Source organism: Carassius gibelio, chromosome B18, assembly GCF_023724105.1.
Source record: "Carassius gibelio isolate Cgi1373 ecotype wild population from Czech Republic chromosome B18, carGib1.2-hapl.c, whole genome shotgun sequence".
NCBI lineage: Eukaryota > Metazoa > Chordata > Actinopteri > Cypriniformes > Cyprinidae > Carassius > Carassius gibelio.
Window position 1 is genome coordinate 7,633,539 of NC_068413.1, and position 23,811 is coordinate 7,657,349.

At 36.0% G+C, this 23,811-nt stretch overlaps 1 protein-coding gene across 2 annotated transcripts in view; it reads left to right on the forward strand.

Annotated features, from left to right (window-relative positions):
- Positions 1–23,811, forward strand: part of LOC127976986 (inositol 1,4,5-trisphosphate receptor type 2) — a 78,424-nt gene that overhangs the window by 13,634 nt on the left and 40,979 nt on the right. For both annotated transcript variants that reach the window (XM_052581588.1, XM_052581589.1), the window contains exons 3-37: positions 2,232–2,347; positions 2,493–2,579; positions 3,480–3,638; positions 4,813–4,911; positions 5,642–5,725; positions 5,828–5,974; positions 6,819–6,914; positions 8,196–8,246; positions 9,933–10,081; positions 10,573–10,672; positions 10,752–10,915; positions 11,134–11,275; positions 11,352–11,510; positions 11,588–11,760; positions 12,518–12,637; positions 12,764–12,946; positions 13,079–13,330; positions 13,439–13,586; positions 14,819–14,966; positions 15,065–15,252; positions 15,364–15,484; positions 15,592–15,643; positions 16,508–16,676; positions 16,803–16,970; positions 17,719–17,808; positions 17,897–18,022; positions 18,228–18,350; positions 18,491–18,691; positions 18,970–19,212; positions 20,270–20,395; positions 20,560–20,688; positions 20,845–20,965; positions 21,394–21,572; positions 22,163–22,296; positions 23,383–23,491. In XM_052581588.1, coding sequence (XP_052437548.1) covers positions 2,232–2,347; positions 2,493–2,579; positions 3,480–3,638; positions 4,813–4,911; positions 5,642–5,725; positions 5,828–5,974; positions 6,819–6,914; positions 8,196–8,246; positions 9,933–10,081; positions 10,573–10,672; positions 10,752–10,915; positions 11,134–11,275; positions 11,352–11,510; positions 11,588–11,760; positions 12,518–12,637; positions 12,764–12,946; positions 13,079–13,330; positions 13,439–13,586; positions 14,819–14,966; positions 15,065–15,252; positions 15,364–15,484; positions 15,592–15,643; positions 16,508–16,676; positions 16,803–16,970; positions 17,719–17,808; positions 17,897–18,022; positions 18,228–18,350; positions 18,491–18,691; positions 18,970–19,212; positions 20,270–20,395; positions 20,560–20,688; positions 20,845–20,965; positions 21,394–21,572; positions 22,163–22,296; positions 23,383–23,491 — 4,856 coding nt within the window. The remainder of the gene's footprint in view (positions 1–2,231; positions 2,348–2,492; positions 2,580–3,479; positions 3,639–4,812; positions 4,912–5,641; positions 5,726–5,827; positions 5,975–6,818; positions 6,915–8,195; positions 8,247–9,932; positions 10,082–10,572; positions 10,673–10,751; positions 10,916–11,133; positions 11,276–11,351; positions 11,511–11,587; positions 11,761–12,517; positions 12,638–12,763; positions 12,947–13,078; positions 13,331–13,438; positions 13,587–14,818; positions 14,967–15,064; positions 15,253–15,363; positions 15,485–15,591; positions 15,644–16,507; positions 16,677–16,802; positions 16,971–17,718; positions 17,809–17,896; positions 18,023–18,227; positions 18,351–18,490; positions 18,692–18,969; positions 19,213–20,269; positions 20,396–20,559; positions 20,689–20,844; positions 20,966–21,393; positions 21,573–22,162; positions 22,297–23,382; positions 23,492–23,811) is intronic.

Genomic DNA, 23,811 nt, shown 5'->3' on the forward strand with positions numbered 1-23,811 from the left:
CTGGAGGTCTTTGTTGAAACCATAGACTGTATAAGGTTGAAACACTTGCTCCAAAGGGCTGTACAAGTCAATACAAGCTTCCTGTTCTTTGGAACACCACACATGTGATAACTTGTGCTTTTTGTGTACTTGGTGATTTTTCAAAGTAAGAGATCCAGGGTTTCCCATACATTGATTTATTTGTGGCGGGCCGCAAAATTGAGCACCATAAATAGATTTTCTAAAAGCCTTTGACTTCATTGAATAAACATGAGCACTGCACGTTTCAAAATCAAAAACCGGTGCAGGTGTTTTTATATCACTGTACAGGTGCATCTCAATGAATTAGAATGTCGTGGAAAAGTTCATTTATTTCAGTAATTCAACTCAAATTGTGAAACTTCATCATTGACACCCTTCACAAGGAGGGTAAGCCACAAACATTCATTGCCAAAGAAGCTGGCTGTTCACAGAGTGCTGTATCCAAGCATGTTAACAGAAAGGAAAAAGTGTGGAAGATAAAGATGCACAACCAACCGAGAGAACCGCAGCATTATCAAGCAAAATTAATTCAATAATTTGAATTAACTTCAAAAGGAATGGACTGAGGCTGGGGTCAAGGCATACAGATGTGTAAAGGAATTTGGCTACAGTTTATGTATTCCTGTCGTATGTTAAGCCACTCCTGAACCACAAACAATGGGTCTCATTCATGAAACATTCGTAAATATACGAGTAAATATGTGAGTGATTTGCGCGTAAAGAGACCTTCCCGAAAACTCTTCTCCTGATTCACAAATACTTTGTAAACGTCAGATGTGATAGTGAAATGTGTGTGTGTGTTAATGAATTACAATCAGTCGTAAATGGGATGCGCGTGCACGCTCATTCTCAATTACCATAAATCCTGCCCATTAAATCCGACTGACAACTATATATGGGCATCATATTATGACAACAAATGAAGGATTTCAACATGTCTTCTCAAAAGCGACTGAAAAAGACAAATTTCTCCGCTGCAGAAATTGAAGTTTTATTATCAGAAGTTCATTCAAAACGCCACATTTTATTTTCAAGCGTAGCTACATAGTGGTGTATCAGGTCCTAAAAAAGGAAGCTTGGCAGCATATTACAGATCCTATTACTGGCTTTCATAATAGAAGTAAAAAGAAAAACCGTATGTATTTACTATATTTAATATTTTTTTCAAAATGCTGTGTAAATATGTACCCGATTAAGGTGAATTATAATGCAGCCGTATTAATGAGCAAAAAGTTCAGATGTTAAACGCACTATTTACGCGTGGCTGATAGCAGGTGTAGATTTCTTTCGTACCAACTAACATTTGGAAAATACGAACATTTGAATGAATCCGAAAATTTATGCCAGAACCACTTTACACATGATTTACACAAAAAATCGTTCTGCTCTTGTTTCATGAATGAGACCCAATGTCAGAGACGTCTTACCTGGGCTAAGGAGAAGAAGAACTGGACTGTAGCCCATTGGTCCAAAGTTCTCTCTTCAGATGAGAGCAAGTTTTGCATTTCATTTGTAAACCAAGGTGAAGCTCATAGCCCTTGGCTTGAAGTCCAGTGTTAAGTTTCCACAGCCTGTGATGATTTGGGCTGCAGTGTCATCTGCTGGGTTTGGCCTATTGTGTTTTTTGAAAACAAAAGTCACTGCACCCATTTACCAAAACATTTTGGAGCACTGAATGAGGCATCATCAAAAAGCTTGTCAGCAGAAGGAAGCATTTAATTTTCCAGCAGGAATTGGCACCTGCCTACACTGCCAAAAGAACCAAAAGTTGGTGTTGGTGTGCTTTGACTGGCCAGCAAACTCACCAGACCTTAACCCCATATTTACGCTCAATTAGTAAATAAACTCTGACTCCGTTGGATTTACTCAGTTGTCACTTTGCCAAAAGGAACATTTGAGGAAGTGTATTTGAGTTTGTATTCAAAGTGTTTTGTTTGTGCCCAGTAGATTCACATCAAGGGGAAATCCTGGATCTGTTTGGTTTGCAAGTAAAAATTACAGACTTGTGTTTGTCAGTGCTGTCCTTTTATTTGACTCAAAGACACAGTTACAGTTACAGTGTACATTTATTTTTATAGTATAATATAATTAAAAGTATGTATATGCACACACAAATAATTTTATATAGAAATATCTATTATGCTTTAAAAAATATTTGCATAAAGCATGTATAAAAAAACTTCTTAATTGTTTTTCTTTTTGTCTTCTAGATTGTCTCTTCAAGGTGTGTCCTATGAATAGGTACTCTGCACAGAGACAGTTCTGGAAGGCAAAACAGGGTAAACATGGGAACAACACACAGGGAGATCTCTTCAAGAAATTACAGGTGCCCTTATAAAAAACACTGCATGCTCACAGTGGATATGCATCTTCGTTTTTTTTAACATCACTGATTATGCAATAGAATTCTAATATTGGACATTTAAGGATCGCTTATTAAAGATTTCTGTGCTTTCTACTATGTTTTGCAGCATGCAGCAGAACTGGAGCAGAAACAAAATGACACAGAGAACAAGAAATTGTTGGGAGAGGTTGTCAAATATAGCCGGGTTATACAGGTACAGTTGAGCTTCCCTCTTCTTATCAACAAATGTTTGTTCTTTACACTTTTGGTTGGACATCAAGAACGTTCTGTTTGTTTTCACACTGTTGCCAAGGCTGCCAGTGCCCCGCTCAAGGGCCAAAGAGGCGTTTGACAGTGTGGGTGATATACGGCTCCAGAACCGATAGAGGGAAATTAATGTTTGATTGGTCACTTTAAGTGTTTCTATGGGCTTATACAAAAACCATGCTGACTGACATTTTGCCAAGCATATCGGACCAAACGTGCCTCTTCCTTTGAGTTTTGCAGTTGGCTTCAAGGCTAATGACTTGACTGAAATTAATGTGTGTGTGTGTGTGTGTGTGTGCGAGTGGCCTTGAGTTTTTCTTTCAAAAACATGATTTGAAATTAGCTATGTATATCTAGCATCTGATAATAAACTGAAAGTTTCAGTTTAGTATCAGAGTATAGTCTCAAAGAGCCAGACTTTTCACTTTTGAATTATGATTGGTCTATATTGCAGTTTATTTTACTCATAATCATTCTAATATGCTCATTTGGTACTAAAGAAATTTGTAATATTAATATTTTTATAGAAACTGCAATACATTTTTTCAGGATTATTTGATTAATAGAAATTACAATAGAACAGCATTAATTAGAAATACCATATATATATATATATATATATATATATATATATATATATATATATATATATATATATATAATTTATTTTTTTTTTATTATTTTTTTATTTTTTTGGTAATATGTAAATGTCTTTACTGTCATTTAAATGTCTTTTGATCAGTTAAATGCATTGCTCAAAAAAAATATCCTATAGACCACAAATGTTTTTATCATAATGTATGTAATACAGTATTTTTAATACAATAATCTGTCCTTATATTTTCAGCTTCTCCATATTAAGAGTAATAAGTTCCTGACAGTGAATAAGCGTCTTCCGGCCCTGCTAGAGAAGAACGCCATGCGTGTGTCTCTGGACCCTTCAGGAAACGAGGGTTCCTGGTTCTACATCCAACCTTTTTGGAAGCTACGCAGCGAAGGAGACAATGTAAGCTTTACTCCACTAACGCAACAAACACTTCAGAAACAATCACTGTGTTTAGATTCTGACCTTTATCATGTTTTAATTTTTTAAAACATGCAATGAAGAAATTACTGCATCATTATTTTAAAAAGCTAATCACCTCTCATCGTTATATTAACATTTTGCTGTTACCTCATCTGGTCTCTTCTCTTGTTTTCATCTCAGCAACTGAATCATGAAGGTATATAATATATTTGGCGAATGCTGTGTGTGTGTGTGTCTGTACACAGAGAAGTATGCAGCATGTTAACATGCATGTGACATGCAACCCTAACTGCCTGTTGCAGTCTTGAACTATTAAAATTACATCCAAATACAATCAGTTCTAGTATGCAAATAGTTTTCAAATCAGAATAGAATTATAAAATGTCATCCAAGCCGGTTCAGATTCACTGTTGGCATCAGTGGCTTGTGTTCTGGGTGAGATTGGTTGTATGCAATTGTTATATTATGTATAGAGAAAAAGAATAATAAACACTTCACTCACATGTTCTTCACAAACTGTGCATTTACACTAGATCTTTAAGCATGCAGTGGATATTATATATGTGTGTATAAACAAGATCTCTGTCATTTTTCATTAGTATATGCTATTTAATGACCCCATGAGATGGCTTGACAAGTGCAGGTTTCTTTCCCATGTGACAATGTACTTTTCTTTCTTAACATCCAATGACCTTTATTTTGTTGGTAACATTATTACCTGAATACAGTAGTACAATATATATACATCTAACTATAGTTAATTCATAGTAAACAATGTAGAGACTACAATTTATAAACTGTGTTTACTGATGTATTGACAGCATCTAAAAGGTAAATAATTTACACATGAACAACTTAATTGACGTACAAATGATTATTTAATCAATTATTATTAATGGAATAAAAAAATTGGGATAAGTGGCATTATGTTTTTATTTGCTTTAACACAGTTGACTCCTTAGTATACTAGCATAAAAAAGACGTGGTTTCAGATTTCATGGGGTCAAGTATAAATCTGTCTAAAACACCAGTTTCCAAACTCTGCATGTCACAGGATGTGATGTCATTTGGTTTCTTCCATTGTTGACAACAGAAACAGAACAACAGAAACCTCTGTGGTTGGATGAAGTGTTATATATGTGCGTGTTTGTAGGTGGTGCTTGGAGATAAAGTGGTTCTAATGCCTGTAAACGCAGGACAGCCTCTCCACGCCAGCAACATCGAACTCCTGGATAACCGTGGCTGCAAAGAGGTCAGACTGTTAGTGAGATCATGAGATGCGTTGTATTAATTACCGGGTTCCCATGGTGGTGGAAAACCTGTAAATATGAGGCAAACTGTGGGATTCCAGGCTTAGAAATTCATATAATGTTATAAATCTTGAACAAGTCAAGGAAATTTCTATAGAGATTTTCAAGTTTTGCTTTGTTTTGAAATATATCAGTCTAGATAATACATTCACGAAGAATAAAAAAATGAGTGGTGTCAAATAATTAATCATGATTAATCGCATCCAAAATAAAAGTTTTTGTTCACAAAAAAAAAAAAAAAATAAAAAAAAAAATATATATATATATATATTTTATATATGTTATCTATCTATCTATCTATCTTAAATGCACACACATACTGTACATGTATTTTGTTAAATATATATTTATATATTATGAAATATATATGAATATAAATATGTTAATATACACAGACGTGTAAACAAAATATTTTATTTTGGATGTGATTTAATCGTTTTACAACATTACTGTAAATTACAAAAAATCTTCTGAATGTACTTTTAGAATATTTGCAATAATCTTAATGTCTTAAAGTAAAAATATATAGTATGAAAAGTGATATTAAAAGAAATTTTGATTTGTGATATAATTGTTTTTAGAGTTGGTTCTTTTCAGTTAATCAGTCACATAAGTAGAAATGTCATGAAAAAGTAATGGAAATAACGATGTTTTGTGTTTCCGGTCTGTCAGGTTAACGCTTTGAACTGCAACACCAGTTGGAAGGTCACTCTTTTCATGAAGTTCAGTGAATACAGAGACGACGTATTAAAAGGGGTGAGTCTTATGTTGGGGTTTATAAGATATGTGGGAAGTGATGTATTGAATGTGGTTTATAATATCTGTCTAATCATTTGTCTCTCTCTCTGATTCACTCAGGGGGATGTGGTGAGGTTGTTTCATGCCGAGCAAGAAAAGTTTCTTACTTGTGATGAGTACAAAAAGCAGCAGTATGTCTTCTTACGAACCACTCTCCGTCAATCAGCAACCTCCGCCACCAGTTCAAAAGCACTATGGGAAGTGGAGGTACGTATGTTTTTCTTGTTCACAAACTTAAAAGTTATCTATATGTATGTAGTGAAGTAAAATGTATAATAAAATTTTATGGTTTATAAATGGGATACACACTACTGTTCAAAAGTTTGGGGTCAATGAGTTTTTTTTTTTTTTTAATTGAAAAATCTTTGAGTAACTTAAAGTTATTTCTGTGATGACAAAGCTGAATATTCAGCAGTCATTACTCCAGTTTTAAATTTTTTATTATTATCAATTAGGGGTGCGCCGATCATTAATGCGCATCTCGTCAGTAAAACCGGTTCTCTAATCAGCGGCAAATTCCGTGGTTAACTGACTAGCTGCGCAAATAAACGCTGATAATGAACGTGAATTTGCGCTGCTAGTCAGTTAACACCGGCTCTGTGTAGTAACAGATGCATTATGTGAAATCACGCACCTGATGCAATTTACCGCTGATTAGAGAACCGGCTTTACTGATGAGATGCGCATTTGATCGGCCGATCTTGAGCGGTGCACCCCTATTATCAATGTTGAAAACATTTGTGCATCCTAATATTTTTGTGGAAACTTCATATATTTATTTATTTTTTTTTAATAAAAGAAAAGTTCAAAAGAACAGCCTTTATTTGAAATAATAATGTTACTTAATATTTTTATTTTATTTTCTGTCTTTTTTTTTTTTTTAAATCTATTTTACTTGTCCTGGCTGATGTATAAATATTAAATTCTTGTACAAAAATACTTCATCGTACCCAGAACTTTTGAATGTATATGTTTTTACTTAGAAGTTTCGAACAATATGACGCTCCACTGAATTAATCTGGAGTCTCTTATCCTGCCCCGTGTGCTTCAGGTTGTCCACTATGACCCCTGCAGAGGAGGAGCTGGCCAGTGGAACAGCCTGTTTCGTTTCAAACACCTGGCCACAGGACACTACCTTGCAGCGGAGGTGTGCATTCCTTGACTACATTTAGTCCTTCCCTGAAACTCATCCAGTTTTTCCTCCCTGCCTGTTTTGCATTATTCATTTATGGTCAAAGAGCTGTTTACTATATTGTTTGTCCTTTGTGTGGTTTAAAACGATTTGCATGCTGCACGCATGAAGCTTTTCCTTGAGCGGTAAGCTCACTGTTGCACCACTTGGGTGATTTAGCTGCATTTACTCAACTGACCCTGAAATCAATAACACATTAACTGAATGCTGATTTCAGAAGAATGTAAGAATGTATTAGCAGTTCTCTCTGAGATTACTATTGTTTCTTGTAGACAGCGAGAAGTTTAAGAAGATCTTAATATCAACTCAAATATTTCTCATCAAACACTTCCAACACCTCATTATCTGAACTTTAATATTCCAAATAATTTCATGGACACTCTCTCCTAATTCTCAGAAGTGGAAGTCGTTACAACAAATATAATTTTTACATTCCCATTTGCCCCAATAGCAAGTGAAAAATATAAATAATATAAATCGATCTGTCTATATATATATGTGTGTGTGTGTGTGTGTGTGTGTGTGTGTGTGTGTGTGTGTGTGTGTGTGTGTGTATATGTATATGTATATGTGTCTCGGTTTTTTTTTCAATTACTATTTGTTTAGGAGAAACATCTGAGACCAACTGAATACTTGTTTACCACTTTAATTCAGCGAAAACATTAAATTGATCGAAAGTGATCGTACTTTTACAATGTTACAAAGAATTAGTAAACTTAAAATGCATCAAAGTTTTGACAAAAATATTAAGTAGCACAACTGCTTTATTAAAATCATTAATAATAATAAAAAAATTATTTTTTTTAATTTATATTTTAAAATTTTGTTATTTTTACTGTATTCCTGATCAAATAAATAAAATTCCCCCACCCCGCCCCCAATTTTTTCTCTCCAAAACATAAAAAAACAACAACTTACTAATCCCAAACTTTAGAATGGTAGAATACATGTAACTTCAATAGTCTTCTAAACTATAAAAAGATCAACTTTTCCAAAATAACATTTTCAGAGGTTGATCATTATTTTTTTATATACATTTTAAAGTGCAGAAGATGGGCTGCAGGTGGCAGCCTTCTCATTGTTATTGTCACAGTGCTGTAGAATCAGTCTCAGCCATCCACTGTGCACAAGGCAGACAGAGGGCTTATTGTCCAGATACAAATGATGTAACAACCCCCCCTTTGTGTCTGTGTGTATTCCATAAGACCTTCATGAACGCTTCTGCTTCTTTTTCAGGTGAATCCTGATTTCAAAGCTCGTACCGACAGTATCAGCACCAAAAACGAGGTAAGTCAGACCTCACTTGGATCAACCCATCTGAGTCATAACTAGGCTGGCAGAATTCCACACACATATCTGCAGAGTTCCACGGAAGATCCTTTTCCCATTCTTCAGAATCCAAACTTTTTTCCCCCTCAAAGCCACCACAAAGTGTGACAGAAGTTTGCAGACACTATCTTTGAAGTATTAATCAGATTTGCTGATTGTGTTGAACTGTATTTGAAGTTTTGTGTCCGACTCGCTCTGCTGAAGTAAACAGAACTCGTTCTGTCTCGTCTACACAGCATTGCGGCTCAGCCCAACTCTCCTGCACAATTTCACTATTACGTAATCTGCTTCTCACCCCTCCTTCACGCTGCAACAGACAGACTCACACAACTCCCGTCCTCCTACTCTCCAGAGATTTTTTTTCTCTTCCGCCTGTATCTCTCACTGCACCTTTCCACTGTATTAGCATTCTGCTTCAGCGGCCTCGCAGACAAACACACTCGCGCGCACACACACACGCACGCACGCACACTCGCAGAGGGGGCTCCTTACATAATGTCTGAATCTGGGGGTGCCCCGTGAGAGTCAGGCAGACGTGCTGTCTGCTTCAGTGGAGGAGTGAGTCAGAGGAGCTGCAGAGAGTCAGAGCAGAGGAGAATTTATAATGCTGCTCTGCAAATAGCCCTCCATCAAAAAGCTGCGGTGAAAACAGTCAGTGCCACAGATGCAGTCCTGAATAATATCCCCACTGTAGATGACCTCTGGGTTTTTCCTCTGGATTTTCTTTATTTTTTTGCAAGATCCATTTGAGCTGTGGCCATGTAGGAATTGCAGGTTCAATGCTGTCGAATAACAATTTTCAGTTTTGTAAAAACCAGCAAAAATGTGTTTACAGTTGCGCAATAACATTGGAACCGAATAAAAGTTAAAATGCAGTATTTTATGGAAGTAGAGCCAGGAGACATAAACAATGAAAGTGTAGTAGTTGAATAGGATCTTGTCATATGCAACCTTCAAATCCTGTTAGGCAGCAAAGAGCTTTAACAAAAATAAGAGTTGCATATTTCTGCTTTTAAATGCTTTGCCCCATAGACTTCCGTTGGAAGTGCATTACTATAAATAGGTTATTTTATTGTATTTTTTTATATATATATTTTACTTTATTTTATTATTCAGCGGGGCAGTTTTTGTTATTTTACTATTATTGATATACTATTTGTTGTTTAAATTAGTTTAATGTTTTCCTTAAAAAATGTAATCAATTCCATTTAGTAATTTTGTTTTGTTTGTCATTTCTGTAAGCTTTAGATTTTTTTTTATATTGTTAAATAAAAAAAATTCTTATTCTGTTATCTTAGGACATCAGTGAAAATGAGAAACATTTCCCTGGCAACTGGCTATAATATAATACATATTCATATTTTAGTAGCATTAATGCAGATTTTTTAAAGGTTTTAAGATTAATTTTAGTTAACTATAATAACCATGGTTTGAGTTATGTAAAAATGTAAAAGAAATTAAAGTAAAAATAAATCTGTGTAGATTCAGGAAAAAATACATACAGTAATCAATATTCACGAAAAGGTATATATTATAACCACTATTAATGGTACAGTACACACAGACTCTGTGTTACTTGCATTGTCATATGTGGATTTTTATACTCCAGTGTGACTTTCCCCTGTCTCTCTGTGCAAACCTCAGACCAGCACAGACACGTTGTACTCTAAAAAGAAGTGGCAGGCTGACAAGATCCCCTACACCCTTCTTGCAGTGCCCCATGGCAATGACATCGCCTCTCTTTTCGAACTGGATGCCACCACCTTACAGCGGGCAGACTGCCTAGTTCCCAGGTTTGTTCCTGTACACTAAAATGATTTTTAATCATTAAAACCATCAAATTAGAATGAAAACCACTTCAATTTAGATTTTGCATTTATTTGTTTAACAAACCCTTTTATCGTAAATGAGGAAAGGGAAAAGCAATCTTCCCTAAAGAGACAAGCTCCAAAATTGGCCAGAAGTACAAGCTAAGAGATGTAGGTGTGGAAAAGCAGCAGTAAGGGTTTGAAAGGGAGTAATGATTTTAGAACAAGTGCTCCCAATGCATTCAAGTGCTCACAAAGCCTTTTTAGAGCAACCATTTAGATTTAAAAATATACTTATGAAGCCATTTTTCCAGATTAGTATTTTTATTCAAGTCCCTATTACATGCTATCGATGGGATAGGAGTCTGTACTATGCCAAATGTTCTGTTGGGTATTTCTAGTAGCTGAAAAATCAGCATTATTCTAACAACTGCAAGGTCATGGGTTCGATTCCTTGAAAATATGTCCTTTTTTAGGAACTCCTATGTGAGACTCAGGAACTTGTGCACAAACACTTGGGTGACCAGTACTAACATTCCCATCGATGTCGAGGAGGAACGACCCGTTATGCTCAAGGTTGTTTATTTCCTTTCTTTTTATTTGAAGAAAAATTAGTCAATGAAAGCTTGTGTAATTTCTCTGTTTATTTGACCAGATCGGCACCTGCCACATGAAGGAGGACAAGGAGGCGTTTTCCATTAATTCTGTCCCCCTGTCAGAAGTCAGAGATTTGGATTTTGCCAACGATGCCAACAAGGTCTTGGAGATGTTTGTGCATATTTTGAAGATCAGCAATTTCGCAGTAGCAAATGAACGCAGGTATACATCATACTCACTGAAGGCCTTTGAATTTAAGGTGCAGTCACAATAGAATTTTTTTTTTTTTTGCACACAATCATTGTCCATTGTCAATAGCATAGAAATGTATGAAGCACAGCTCACACAGAACTCACTTTCAAGCCAAGGAAGTAAAATGAGATCACTATTATGCATTTATAGTTTTAAAAACATACTTTTTCTTTCATTTTTACGTTTAGGTTTACTATTAAGCTTTTGGAGGATTTGATCTTCTTTGTATGCGATGTGCCGAACAACGGACAGGACGTGCTGTCTGTGGTCATCTCGAACCCCAACAGAGAGCGGCAGAAACTCATGAGAGAGCAGAACATCCTGGCACAGGTTTGCTCGAACAGTTGATTCTTAAAGGACCGTGAATTGCATGGCAAATTTCTGACTGTCATTTTTATCTTTGCAGATCTTTGGAATTCTTAAAGCCCCATTTTCTGAGGTTAAAGACTCGCCCATGCCGAAGCTGGAAGATATGGGGGAGCAGCGCAATGCTCCATTTAAGTACATGCTACAACTGTGTTACAGAATTCTGCGCCATTCCCAACAAGATTACCGCAAGAATCAGGCAAGGAACATCTTCAGTTATAAGTTCGAATTATTAGGGTTGTCCATTAGACTAATATACGTGCTTCTTTCTCACAGGAGTACATAGCCAAGAATTTTTCCATCATGCAGGCTCAAATCGGCTATGAGATCCTGGCCGAAGATACAATCACTGCTCTCCTGCACAACAACCGCAAGCTGTTAGAGAAACACATCACTGCACGTGAGATTGAGACCTTTGTCAAACTTCTGCGCAGGAACCGAGAGCCCAGGTCTGACCCAGAGATTTAGACATCCTCTCAAATGTTTGGCACTAACCAGTAGTGGCAGAAAATGCTAAAGGAATGATGAAATCTTTAAGGAAAATGAATGGATCCTCTGTAATTTGGAACCAATGTATTGGGATCAAATAAGAGATCTTTAAAACACATACTGTAATATTCTGCTGGATAGACAATAATTTATTGTTTTTTCAAATTAGGATTTTATTTATTTATAAGATTATTTGTCCCATTAGTACATTTTATATTCCAGATTAGTTCTGTTCTGAAATATTACAATTTAAAATGACATTTTTGATTTTATGTTTTAAAATATAATAAAATACACTCTTGTGATGGCAGAGCTGAATTTTCAGCAGCTGTTACTTCAGACTTCAGGATCACATAATCTATCAGAAATCATTCTAATATGCTAATTTGGTGCTTTTTTTGTATTGTAAGTGTTAAAACAGTTGCTGCTTGATTTTCAATTTTTTTGGAAACAGTGATATATTTTTCGTAGGATTCTGTGATGAATAGAAAATGAAAAGAAACCAGATTTATCTTCAAAAAAAATTTGCAACAATGTAAAAGTCTTGACGGTCACTTAAGATAAATGTAATGCACTGAATAAAAAATATTACTGATACTTTCAAACAGTAGCGTGAATGAAGCTTTGATTCTTGCATTTGATAAAAGTGCTGTTTTCTCATTGGTTAGTGGTGGTCTCTTAGTAAACTGTATAGTTTCTTGTGCATTTTTTCCCCAGGTTTCTGGATTATTTGTCTGACCTGTGCGTCTCCAACAAAACAGCCATTCCTGTCACTCAGGAACTGATTTGCAAATTCATGCTGAACCCTACCAACGCCGACATCCTCATCCAGACCAAGTGAGATCCTGGGATTAGCTATATAACAATGACTCCGAAAAATGGGATGAAACTCTAATAACTCTAATAGTGACAAGGTCATTTTGCATTATATTAAGATGTATGACTGGGTTTATGTTTCCGTAGACTGATCCCACACACAGAGAGTTCTCTGGAGTCATCTTTATTCCCGGACGATTGTGATGATGAAGAGGTATGGCTATACTGGATTGATAACGACAAAGAGCCTCATGGGAAATCCATCCGACACCTGGCTCAGGATGCCAAGGATGGACAAAAATCAGAAGTTGAAGTCATCACCTACTACAGGTTAGAGTTCAATCACATCTTTGAAAGATAGTGTATTTCATTTTATTTAGTTTATTTATTGATTTATCATATAGGCAGGGTTTTTTATTATTTTTAACGTATAAATACGTATAAATGTCTATCCATTTTCAGGTGTCAACTCAATCTTTTCGCTAAAATGTGCCTGGATCGGCAGTATCTGGCCATCAATCAGATTTCCAGTCAGCTGCCAGTAGATCTAATCCTCCGCTGCATGTTTGATGACTGCCTGCCTTACAACCTGCGTGCCTCATTTTGTCGTCTGATGCTGCACATGCATGTGGACCGCGACCCTCAGGAGGCTGTGGTTCCTGTTCGCTATGCACGCCTCTGGACTGAGATACCCTCCAAGATCTCTGTCAATGAGTAAGATGGAAACTGCTCTTTGCCTCTGGTGCTTCTACCATTATGTGGCTTTATTTATAAGACTGCTTTGTGTTGTTCAGATTATCTGACTGTACAATTGTTGAACAGGTATGACTATGAGTTCAGAGACACCTCCAGAGAGGACATGAAGAGAAAGTTTGCGCCTACTATGCAGTTTGTGGATGAATATCTGAAAGATGTGGTCAGTCAGCCTGATCCCTTTGGAGACCGAGAGAAGAATGAATTGACCCTTGAGGTGAGATGATGTTTGGTTCCGTCAACGGTTCTCACGTGTGCAGTTTTCCATCAATGTGGACAGAACACTATAAACACTCTGAAATGCTCTGACATTGTTTCCTGCACTACTATTCAGCCAACACCAAATCTACAGTGTGAAACATAGAGCCTGACCTGGGGTGCGTTTCCCAAAGTATAGTTAGCTAACTATGGTGCTAAGTTTCATTGAACTCTATTGGTAATGACGGAACTTGCAAGCATAGTTGCTTTTGGGAAACGCACCCCAGAGTAGTCAATTTAAAAAAAAATTCTCTTGAAAATGAGTCTTTTTTTCTGGTTGTGGTTTAGATTGATTCATGTAGCAAGATCAGTGTAGTCAATGAATCATTCTGAAGAGTTGATTCTTTAAAGTGAATCAAAACCATCAAACTGTGTAGTCCAATTCTCAGACTGATGACTTTATTAGGCTTTTTTTAATGATGCAGATTTGTTCATATAGCATGACTATTCTAGTCAGTGCTGGTGACTCACTGTAGTTGTGAGTTGGTTAAAATCACTGCATGGCCAGTAGAGTATAATTCTTCAAATTTAATGGTATTAAAGAGTTTTTTTGTTTTGTGTTTTTTTGTTAGTAAATCAGATTTATCCTTACAGCGCAAACATTGTAGTACAGTTCCTGAACTAATGTCTCTTACAAGCTGCTTTTATTTTAGTGAATCTTGACTACTCATGTAGTGCATTGATTCCTGAACAAGTGATTCGAAGGAATAGGCTCCATTTACTGAATCAAAAACACAGCACATCCAGTGTAGTCTGACTGCCAAATTAATTTGATCATTCAACTCTATCCATTCAGCACAAATGGTCGATTCCTGAGTGAATGTCTCTATTAGTGAATGAAAAGCATACAGCACATCCAATGTAGTTGGATTCCAAAAGGGTGTACTGTGTTTTGTTAGGCATTATTTTGAAGTCAAACTGATTCCTGAACAATTGAATTGGTTCTTTGTAGTGCCTCATTTTGTGTTCTTTTTAGTGAATCAGTCACATGGAGCTTATGTTGCACTTCATGCTCGTGTGTCTGTGTGTTTTGTATTTGTGTGCCAGCTTTGATGTTTTTTCTACAGTGTATTATGTGACGTGTCCAGAGGACAGAGCAGATCGGCTGCATTAGCTCTACCAGAATACGGATGATTCAGTCTCTAACACTTTGAATTTGAATTGCTCTTCCTCTGTCTGTCCTTCTAACAGGTGGTCCACCTGGCGCGTAACCTGGTCTACTTTGGCTTCTACAGTTTTAATGAGCTGCTGTGCCTCACACGCACACTGCTGGCCATCCTTGACATTATCCAACCCACTTCCACATTTATGTTCAAACTCAACAAGACCCCCGAGGGAGGTGAGACCCCATTTTAAAGCTGTCTTCAGTGTTTGTTTTGCAAGATAATAGCTGCTTGTCCTTGAGGCGGTGTAACACTTCAGGCTGTGTTTGTGTAGGTAATAATGTCATGCGTACCATCCACGGTGTGGGTGAGATGGTGACTCAGATGGTTCTGAGCAGAGGCTTGATAATGCCTCACTGTCTCCCTGATGCTCAGCCAATCCACGGAAAGCAAATCTGTCTCCCTGACAACCAGAACGTCATGGTGATGGACACCAAGCTCAGGATTATTGAGATTCTGCAGGTGATGCCCTTGTAGACCGTTGCATCTCAATGAACTAAATTGAGCAGTTATACAACACGGACTCAAGTTTTGGAGGTTCTGTTAAATGTTGGCATCCTTTTCTATTTCTAGTTCATTCTGAATGTGCGTCTCGATTACCGCATCACCTATCTGCTGTCTATCTATAAAAAAGAGTTTGGTGACCAGACTTTGGACACTTCTGTTTCATTGGCAGAAGTTCCTGTCATGGCTGGTGAGAGTTTCATGAAATATACAATCATATAAATTCATTTCCAACCACACCATGCAGTTGATTAGTTTATTTTTGGTATGTTTTAATATTACTGTGGTATGTTCCAGAGCCAAACATTGAGGAGATTGCGGAGAAAGCAGAGAACATGTTTTCAGGGAGGTGAGGGAATGATTTCTTTTTTTTTGGTGTATAAAATATGATTAATATGTGATACCTGAATCACTTTTAACACTGATACTACCTTTTTTAAATGAGCTGAAATAAGTCCGACTGTCAATACAGGAATATTGTGAAATATTGTTACGATTTGGAATAACTGTTTGATGTTTTAATATATTTAAATATTCAGTTTATTCATATGATTGCAACGCTGAATTTTCAGCAGTCGTTACATTATTTAAAATCCTTAAGAAATCATTCTGTCCTTCAAAAATTAAATATGTTGGTTTTGTGATCAATAAATGTTGTCTTATTATTATTATTAATGTTAAAAGCAGTTGTGCTGCATAATATTTTATTTGTGGAAATTGCCTTTTTCAGGATTTGATTAATAGAATGTTCAAAAGAACAGTATTTATTTGAAATTGTATTGTAACAATTTGTTACAAGTTGTTTCACCTTTGATCAATTTAATGCATTCTTGCTTAATAGAAGTTTTTCTTTTAAACCAAATATATTACTGACCTTAGATTTTGATCGGTAGTGTAAATAAAACGTTTCCCCCCTTTTAAAAAAAATTTATTTCAAAAGGCATTTTTACCTTTTATGTGTTTTTTTTTTTTAATGACCATAAAAAGAAGCAGTGTGCTGTTAGCTACTCAGATTGAATAATAATAATAAAAATAAACAATATGAACAAACTTGCCCAAGATATAACACAATAAACTCTACTAGTTTAAATTTCTGTAATTGTGCCTTTTTTCTCTTTTTTTTTTTTTTGCTGCTGTGTCTTTAGGACTTCCATGTAAACACTTGATTTTAGGATTGGCTTCATCATTACTGATTCCGATCTTGTGTTGACAGTGCTAAAGAGAGGAGCTCGGTGGACCTCGATGATGAAGGCGGTCAGACGTTTCTGAGGGTGCTTATTCACCTGATCATGCAGGACTACCCTCCGCTGGTCTCCGGCTCTCTTCAGCTCATCTTCAAACACTTCAGCCAGAGAGCCGAAGTTCTGCAGGCTTTCAAACAGGTCTCACTCTCACTCATACTTCTCATCAGTGTATGGAGACTATAGCACAGCTTTTAAATATTCTGTTTTAATGGAAAACCACATGTTTTATTGGTGCTAATGGCCAATTAAAATGGTGTTTTGCAGGTCCAGTTGCTGGTTTCTGAGGAGGATGTGGAGAATTATAAGAAGATTAAGGCAAGTCTGGACCAGCTGCGGCTGACTGTGGAGAAGTCTGAGCTCTGGGTTGAGAAGAGTGGAGGTTACAGCAATGAAGACATGGGGGAGAATCAAAACAAAGAGCAGAATTTGGAGGTGTGCACCTACTGGAGTAACACTGCAAGCATATTGCTAAATTGTGATACAGCAGATTTGCTTCCTCTCTGCAGTGTATTGTAGATACAGCAAAGAGAATACGTTTGCCATCTTATTTTGTAAGACTTTGAAACAGCAGTTGATGTTTGATGTGGATTCATTTTGTGACCCTCATAAGATTAGTTCACTAATAATTTTGTCCTAATAATTATAGATTGATAAATTGTGATAAACTCATAATACTGATATAAGTAATAATCATAATGCACATTGTTTTATTTTCTTTGTAGTTTAAGTGATGATTTTTAATTATTATAATTTTTTTTTGCTCTTGTTGTCAAAAAGCAAGTAAATTATTTATTGAAATTATGCTGAAAATAAAATATAAATACTTTATATAAAGAACTAAAAATAAAAACCTTACAGAATCTTTTCAATTAGCTTCTTTTAATCTTAATATTAATTTAAGTTTAATTACTAAACTACTCAAAATATTTTAAAAAATCTATATCAAAAGCACATAATAAATTAAAAATATATATATAAAATTATATGTATACATAATTGCATATTTTACATACAATTATGAATACTTAAATTGAAAAACATTTTTTTAATAAAATGTTATTCAAAATATAATATATAATATAATGGTAGTATATAAATAATTCTAAAATAAAGAGTTAAATGGTTATCTCTTATGAGGCGCACAATTTCTTGATTTCACACCTTCATTTCTGGTTTCTAGGAAGCAGGTATCTTGAGCCCAGTGCAGGATGGGAACAATAAACCTCAAATAGACAGCAACAAAGCCAACAACTACAAAATCGTCAAAGAGGTGGGGACTTTTTTAAACCGAGTTCTTCAGTTTTAATTCTGAAATATTTTTTGAAAACTTCAAACTTGTGATTTTGTTCCTGATGCAGATCCTGCTGAGTCTCAGTAAACTCTGCTCTCCCGGTAAGAAGATCCGTGTGCAGCAGCAGAGGTTGTTGAAGAACATGGGAGCTCACACTGTAGTGCTGGACCTCCTCCAGATCCCATATGAGAAGGTGAGTGGACATACCTTCAGTGCTTTAAGATAAGTTCAGTATTTTATAGATTCCACAACCAGGCATTAACGAATTTTGTTCATCAATTAAGAAGTGGTTTAACCATATCGTAACATTATCATATGCTCCTGTAAAATAAATATACACATGGAGATTGTCATATTGAGATCCTTATGCCGCCAAACTATTGCTTCTCTGTCTTCAGGGGGATGAAAAGATGGACGAGATCATGTCTCTAGCCCACACTTTCCTTCAGTACTTCTGCAGAGATAACCCTCAGAACCAGGCGCTGTTGCACAAACACCTCAACCTCTTCCTCACCCCTGGGGTGCGTGTCACCACTGAGTTGATTTCAGCTGAGGATACTGTTAATGAGCATTACACGTCCTTTCTATTAATGAAAGATTATTTGGTGTTAAAAGGGAATTCTGATGCTGTTTTATTTCATTCTCACTTTGCTTCTCTCAGCTTCTGGAGGCGAAAACCATGTGCTACATCTTCAGGAACAACTACCACCTGTGCAATGAGATCAGCGACCGCGTGGTACATCACTTCGTGCACTGCATCGAGACCCACGGCCGCCACGTGCAGTACCTGCGCTTCCTCCAAACCATCGTGAAAGCCGATGGCAAATACGTGAAGGAATGCCAATGCAAAGTCATGAATGAGGTCAGAAGGACTTAGAATATATACTTATAATATTAAAATGTTTGAACATATTTTAAAATAATTATAATTAATCATATCTTTTGAAAATAATTAGGTTTTAATATCTATTGTTTTATTCTTTTATAATTTTGTGATGCTTATTAGTTATTTTGAAAATATTGTAATACTCATTTTTGTATCACTCTCCACTAATTGTCAATATAGACTTCCCTTCACATAAAAGTGAAGTTATGTGTTAGTAGAGCGAAATCGGACATTGTGTTTGTTTTGGGCTGTAGCTGGTGAATGGAGGAGAAGACGTGTTGGTTTTCTACAATGACCGTGCCTCTTTCCCGGTGCTGCAAAATATGATGTTGTCTCCGCGGGAGGAGAATGATGCTCTAGCGTACCACATCACCCTAGTGGAGCTGCTGGCAGCCTGCACCGAGGGCAAGAACGTTGATACGGAGCTCAAGTGCAACTCACTTCTGCCGCTTGATGACATTGTCAAAGTGGTCATGTACGAAGGCTGCATTCCAGAGGTGATGGAACATTAACCCCTACCTGAATGCTCTCTTGAAATACTCACCATGGCATATTTGAAAAGTGCTACAGCTGTTGATTATGGTGTTATGATGCTTTTATAAGTTATCTAATGACATTAGTCTAATAATGGTTGAACAAAATGTTTGCTCATGCTATGTATGTAAGTTTTTGACTCTACTAAAGCATAAAAATACCATAATATGTTTGCAGATATTTAAGAAACATACTTGTTTATTTGAAAAGCAATGCTTAAGTCAATTATTGTCTTTTGAAAATGTGCGTTCCGGGCCGGAATGTCCATCTCTGTTTTGGTTTTTGAAACCCGCCTTCTGCCAATTTAATAGAATTTCGGCACCTCGGGTTGCCAGTTTGTGAAAAAAACTGTGCATTTAATTTCATTCATCGAAAAAGTGCGATTGTTCTTGTTGGTGTCGTCAATCTGGCAACCATTGTGTGCATCAAGTCGGATTAAAAAAATTCATTCTTTCGTTCATCTAGGATGCATTAAATTGGTCACAATTGACGGAAAAGTCATTTCATTTCTATCTCAAATTATTTCTGTACTTTTGAACATCAAAGTATCCTGAAAAAATATATTACAGTTCACACAAAATATAATCTTCTTAATGTGACGTTAAAGAAAAATTACATTTTAAAAAACAGTATATTAAAGTAGAAAACCATTATTGGTGTTATATTTTAATAAAAAAAATGCAGCCTTTGTGAAAATAAGAGATCTCTCTTAAAAACATTTGAACATTTTCCCTACACATTTAAAACATTTGAATGTGATTGCATTAGATAACATACCATACCAATACAATAATTTTCAAAAATTAGTTTTTTTTTTTTTTAAGTTTGGCTTAGATCTCCAAATACCTTTTTTAAGGCCACAGTATACCAAGGTACTGAATGATTAAAGAATACATGGTATTTACCTGGTACTCCAAGATATTTTATGGCATTACAAAGAACATTTTTTTTTACATTTAGACTTTTTTTTTTAGTGACCTCAGCAAGACTTTTTGATTGTTGTTTTTATATCTGTTGCAGGTAAAAATAGCATACGTAAATTTCGTGAACCACTGCTATGTGGACACTGAGGTGGAGATGAAGGAGATCTACACCAGCAACCACATTTGGAAACTCTTTGACAATTTCCTTGGAGATATAGAAACTGTGAGTTAACTGACACCAACTAACTCTATCTCTCCCGTTTTCCCTCCCTCGCAATTGGTGAGGCATAATAGACAGGCTTAAAGAGCTGTTTAAATCATCTGTGACTGATTTGTACTTGCTTTGTGGGTGCTAAGCATCCTGAACTAATGATGATGATGTTGTAGGTGTATAAAAACACCACAGACAGGAAGCATGCGGATACATGGCTTGAAAAATACGTCACAGATACCATCATGGCCATCGTCAAGGGCTTCTTCGGCTCGCAGTTCTCCGTCAGCAACTCAAACCTGCAGGTAGAGCTACAAAGTTCAATCCACGAGTTCCTCCCCTCATCTCATCTCGGTCTGATGTGAAGAGAAGACGTATTTCTCTCCCTATGCTCTATGAAGCATATTAATGTTGCTTTACTAATGCTGGTTGACATTAAGATATTTCTATCTTTTTGTCAGGCTCATCAAGCAACTTTCGTTAAGCTGCTGCAGAATGCCTTTAAACTCTATAACTGCACCTGGCTCAACTCCCTGCAGAAGACTAACATTGAGGGGTGCATCAAAACCCTTGCTGACGTGGGTAAGTTTCACATCTGGCAGTGATGATTCTTAACCCAAATATAATGCCCCCATGTGACAGAGGGATTTGGTTTGTGGATTAAAGTTTTGTTTTTATGAATATTCAAATATGGTAGCTTCACCATGGCTTAAAAATGCTTCCAGCTAATTATTCAATGCTCGCATGTTTTAAATATTGACCACCCTCCTTCAGAATTTAGAAATCTGAAGGAGGATGGTCAATATTTAAAAAACATGTCAGCATTGAATAATTAGCTGGAAGCATTTAAACTAAAAAATACTATAAAAATGTCCCCAGAAAATAAAAGAAAAATACAGAAGAGTGTTTGCCATTAGTGTTTGAGAATATTAATGTGTTTAACATTTAACAAGCTAAATGTAAGAAAATGCATAAAGTTTATAAAAGCATCTCCGTCCAACCCTGTCCAGCAAAAAGCCGGGCAATCCCCATTCCAGTGGACCTGGACGGTCAGGTCAATACCCTGTCACTAAAGACACACACCAGCATGGTGCAGCGCGCAGTGAAAGACTGGAAGCTGTCGACCCGCGGCCGGCCCCGTAAGGAGCCTTTTGGGGCCCATGATTACAGGATCATTGAGAAACTTCAGGTAACATCACCTTCAGATCTAAAACTGTCCCTGACAGTTTTCTAAAGGCAGCTGACCAATCAGAATCAAGTACCATATTTTCTGGAATGCAAATTGTAAATTTGCTTTATCATCGGAAGTGTAATGCGACTATTTACTTTCAGTTTCGATTTAAATAAGTTCATTTAGGTTTGCCATTTATAAGAAATGTTGTTTGTAATTAATGCCACTATAGTTCGTTTGTTTATACTGAAATATCATTTGAGTTGAATGTAATAATAACGTGATGCCACAACTATGTTTTTTATTTTATTTTATTTTTATTTTTTTTATGTGAAAGTGTATTTATTCAAGATTTTCATGACAAACATCAGTACAATTCAGTTTTGACCCTGTGCAGTTGTGTTTTCCTTCCAGAATATGGCCTTCCAGAAAGCTATTATTAAAAAAAAAAGTTATAAGAATAGTATACCACACCATCACTGATCCAATCTTTACCTTATGCTACACAGCTGATGAGATAACAGTAATAGTGTTTGTGCATGTTAAATGTCTTCTGTCTTTTACACTGACTACTGCTTTTGATTGGATGTTATGTGTATGTTTTTCAGGGGGTCATTGTGTATCTGGAGGAGCAGTTTAGTCCGCAGGTGCATGCAGAGTTTTCTGTATTAGTAGACGTACTGCAAAGCCCAGAGATGCTGTTTCCTCAGCTCCGCAGTGAGGATGGAGCCTTCATGTCGAAGTGAGACACGCACCCACATCAAACTAATTAAAACCGTGCGTCATATGCGACGAATATATTAAACAAGTCCACTGGCAGTGTTAAAAATAGCCATAGGTATGACATTATAAATCCATGAGAATTTATTTCTGCTATATCCGAGTCTGAGCAAGATTTAAAATCACAGACTGTCTGTGTGTGATTATATAAGTCTACATGACTTCCTGTTTTATGTGTCACAATGTTTTTGGATATTCCATTTATTGAAATAACATGACTCATGGAACTGAAACTGCCAACCCAATAGTATGTGATATTGTCACATGTGGCTGGACTTTTTTTCTTAAATTCTGGCTTGCAAATCACTTGATTTTATTTACAGATATCAAATATATGGATTGATTGCAATGTAGACTACTTTTCAAAAGTTTTGGGTCAGTTCGTTTTTATTATTATTTCCTTTAAAGGAAATTAATAGTTTTGTACATTTAAGGATACATAAATTGAGAAAAAGCAACAGTGAGGACTTCTTCATTGTCACAAAAATATCTTGAAAAAAATAGCACTGCGCAACTGATTTTAACATTGAGAAATCTTTCTTGATGACCAAATCAACATATTAGATTGATTTATGAGCAATCATTTGACTCTGAAGCCTGGAGTAATGATGCTGAAAATTCAGCTTTGACATCACAGGAATAAATCTTGTTTTAGTAAAAAATCTTACTGATCTCAAACTTTAACAGTAGTGTATTTTTAGTCCTTAAATATTTAAATAACATCTGACTGTTATATAAAATCCAGTTTTGTCACATGTCTAGCCTGTAAATGGGACTGTTACCTGCATTATCTGTTCCAAAGAAATACAATCTAAGCCAGTGTTACTCAAATGAAATACAAATAATTAAATTCTAAATATTTTAGGGTAAAAAATTAGTTGAAAATAACTTTTGATACATTATTAAATGTATGTATTGATTATAGTTAAATGCATACAGTAGTTGCAAAACATTTGTAGTTGATGTGACTGGTCAAGTGGCCAAGTGGATATACTTGAATTATATTACATGTTTAGTGTGAAATGTGATACAATATTTTTTTTCTCAGGCTCATCAAACACACCAAGAAACTGATGGAGAAGGAGGAGAAGCTGTGTATTAAGATCCTGCAGACCCTGCGAGAGATGCTGGATAGGAAAGAAATATTCGAGGAAAAGGTAAATGTGGTGGGAACTTTCCGTAACCTTATTCTGGCCTTTTTTGCTAACGCTTTTTTTTTTTTTTTTTTTTTTTTTTTGTATGAGTGAATATTTTCTTTGTCTGTAATTATGAAAATGTGTTTCTTAGACAGCCTGCCACTAATGAGCAGTAACAAACAGCAGATCAGCTCAGGGTTTATAGTGAACATCAGAAACGCACCTGCCACATGTGATGTCATAAAGCCATTACAGAATGTTGTTGCCATGCAAGTAACCACCAGAAGAGGGCGATAGTGCCAAAACCAAGGATTGTGAACCTGATGACCCCTCCCCTCAAC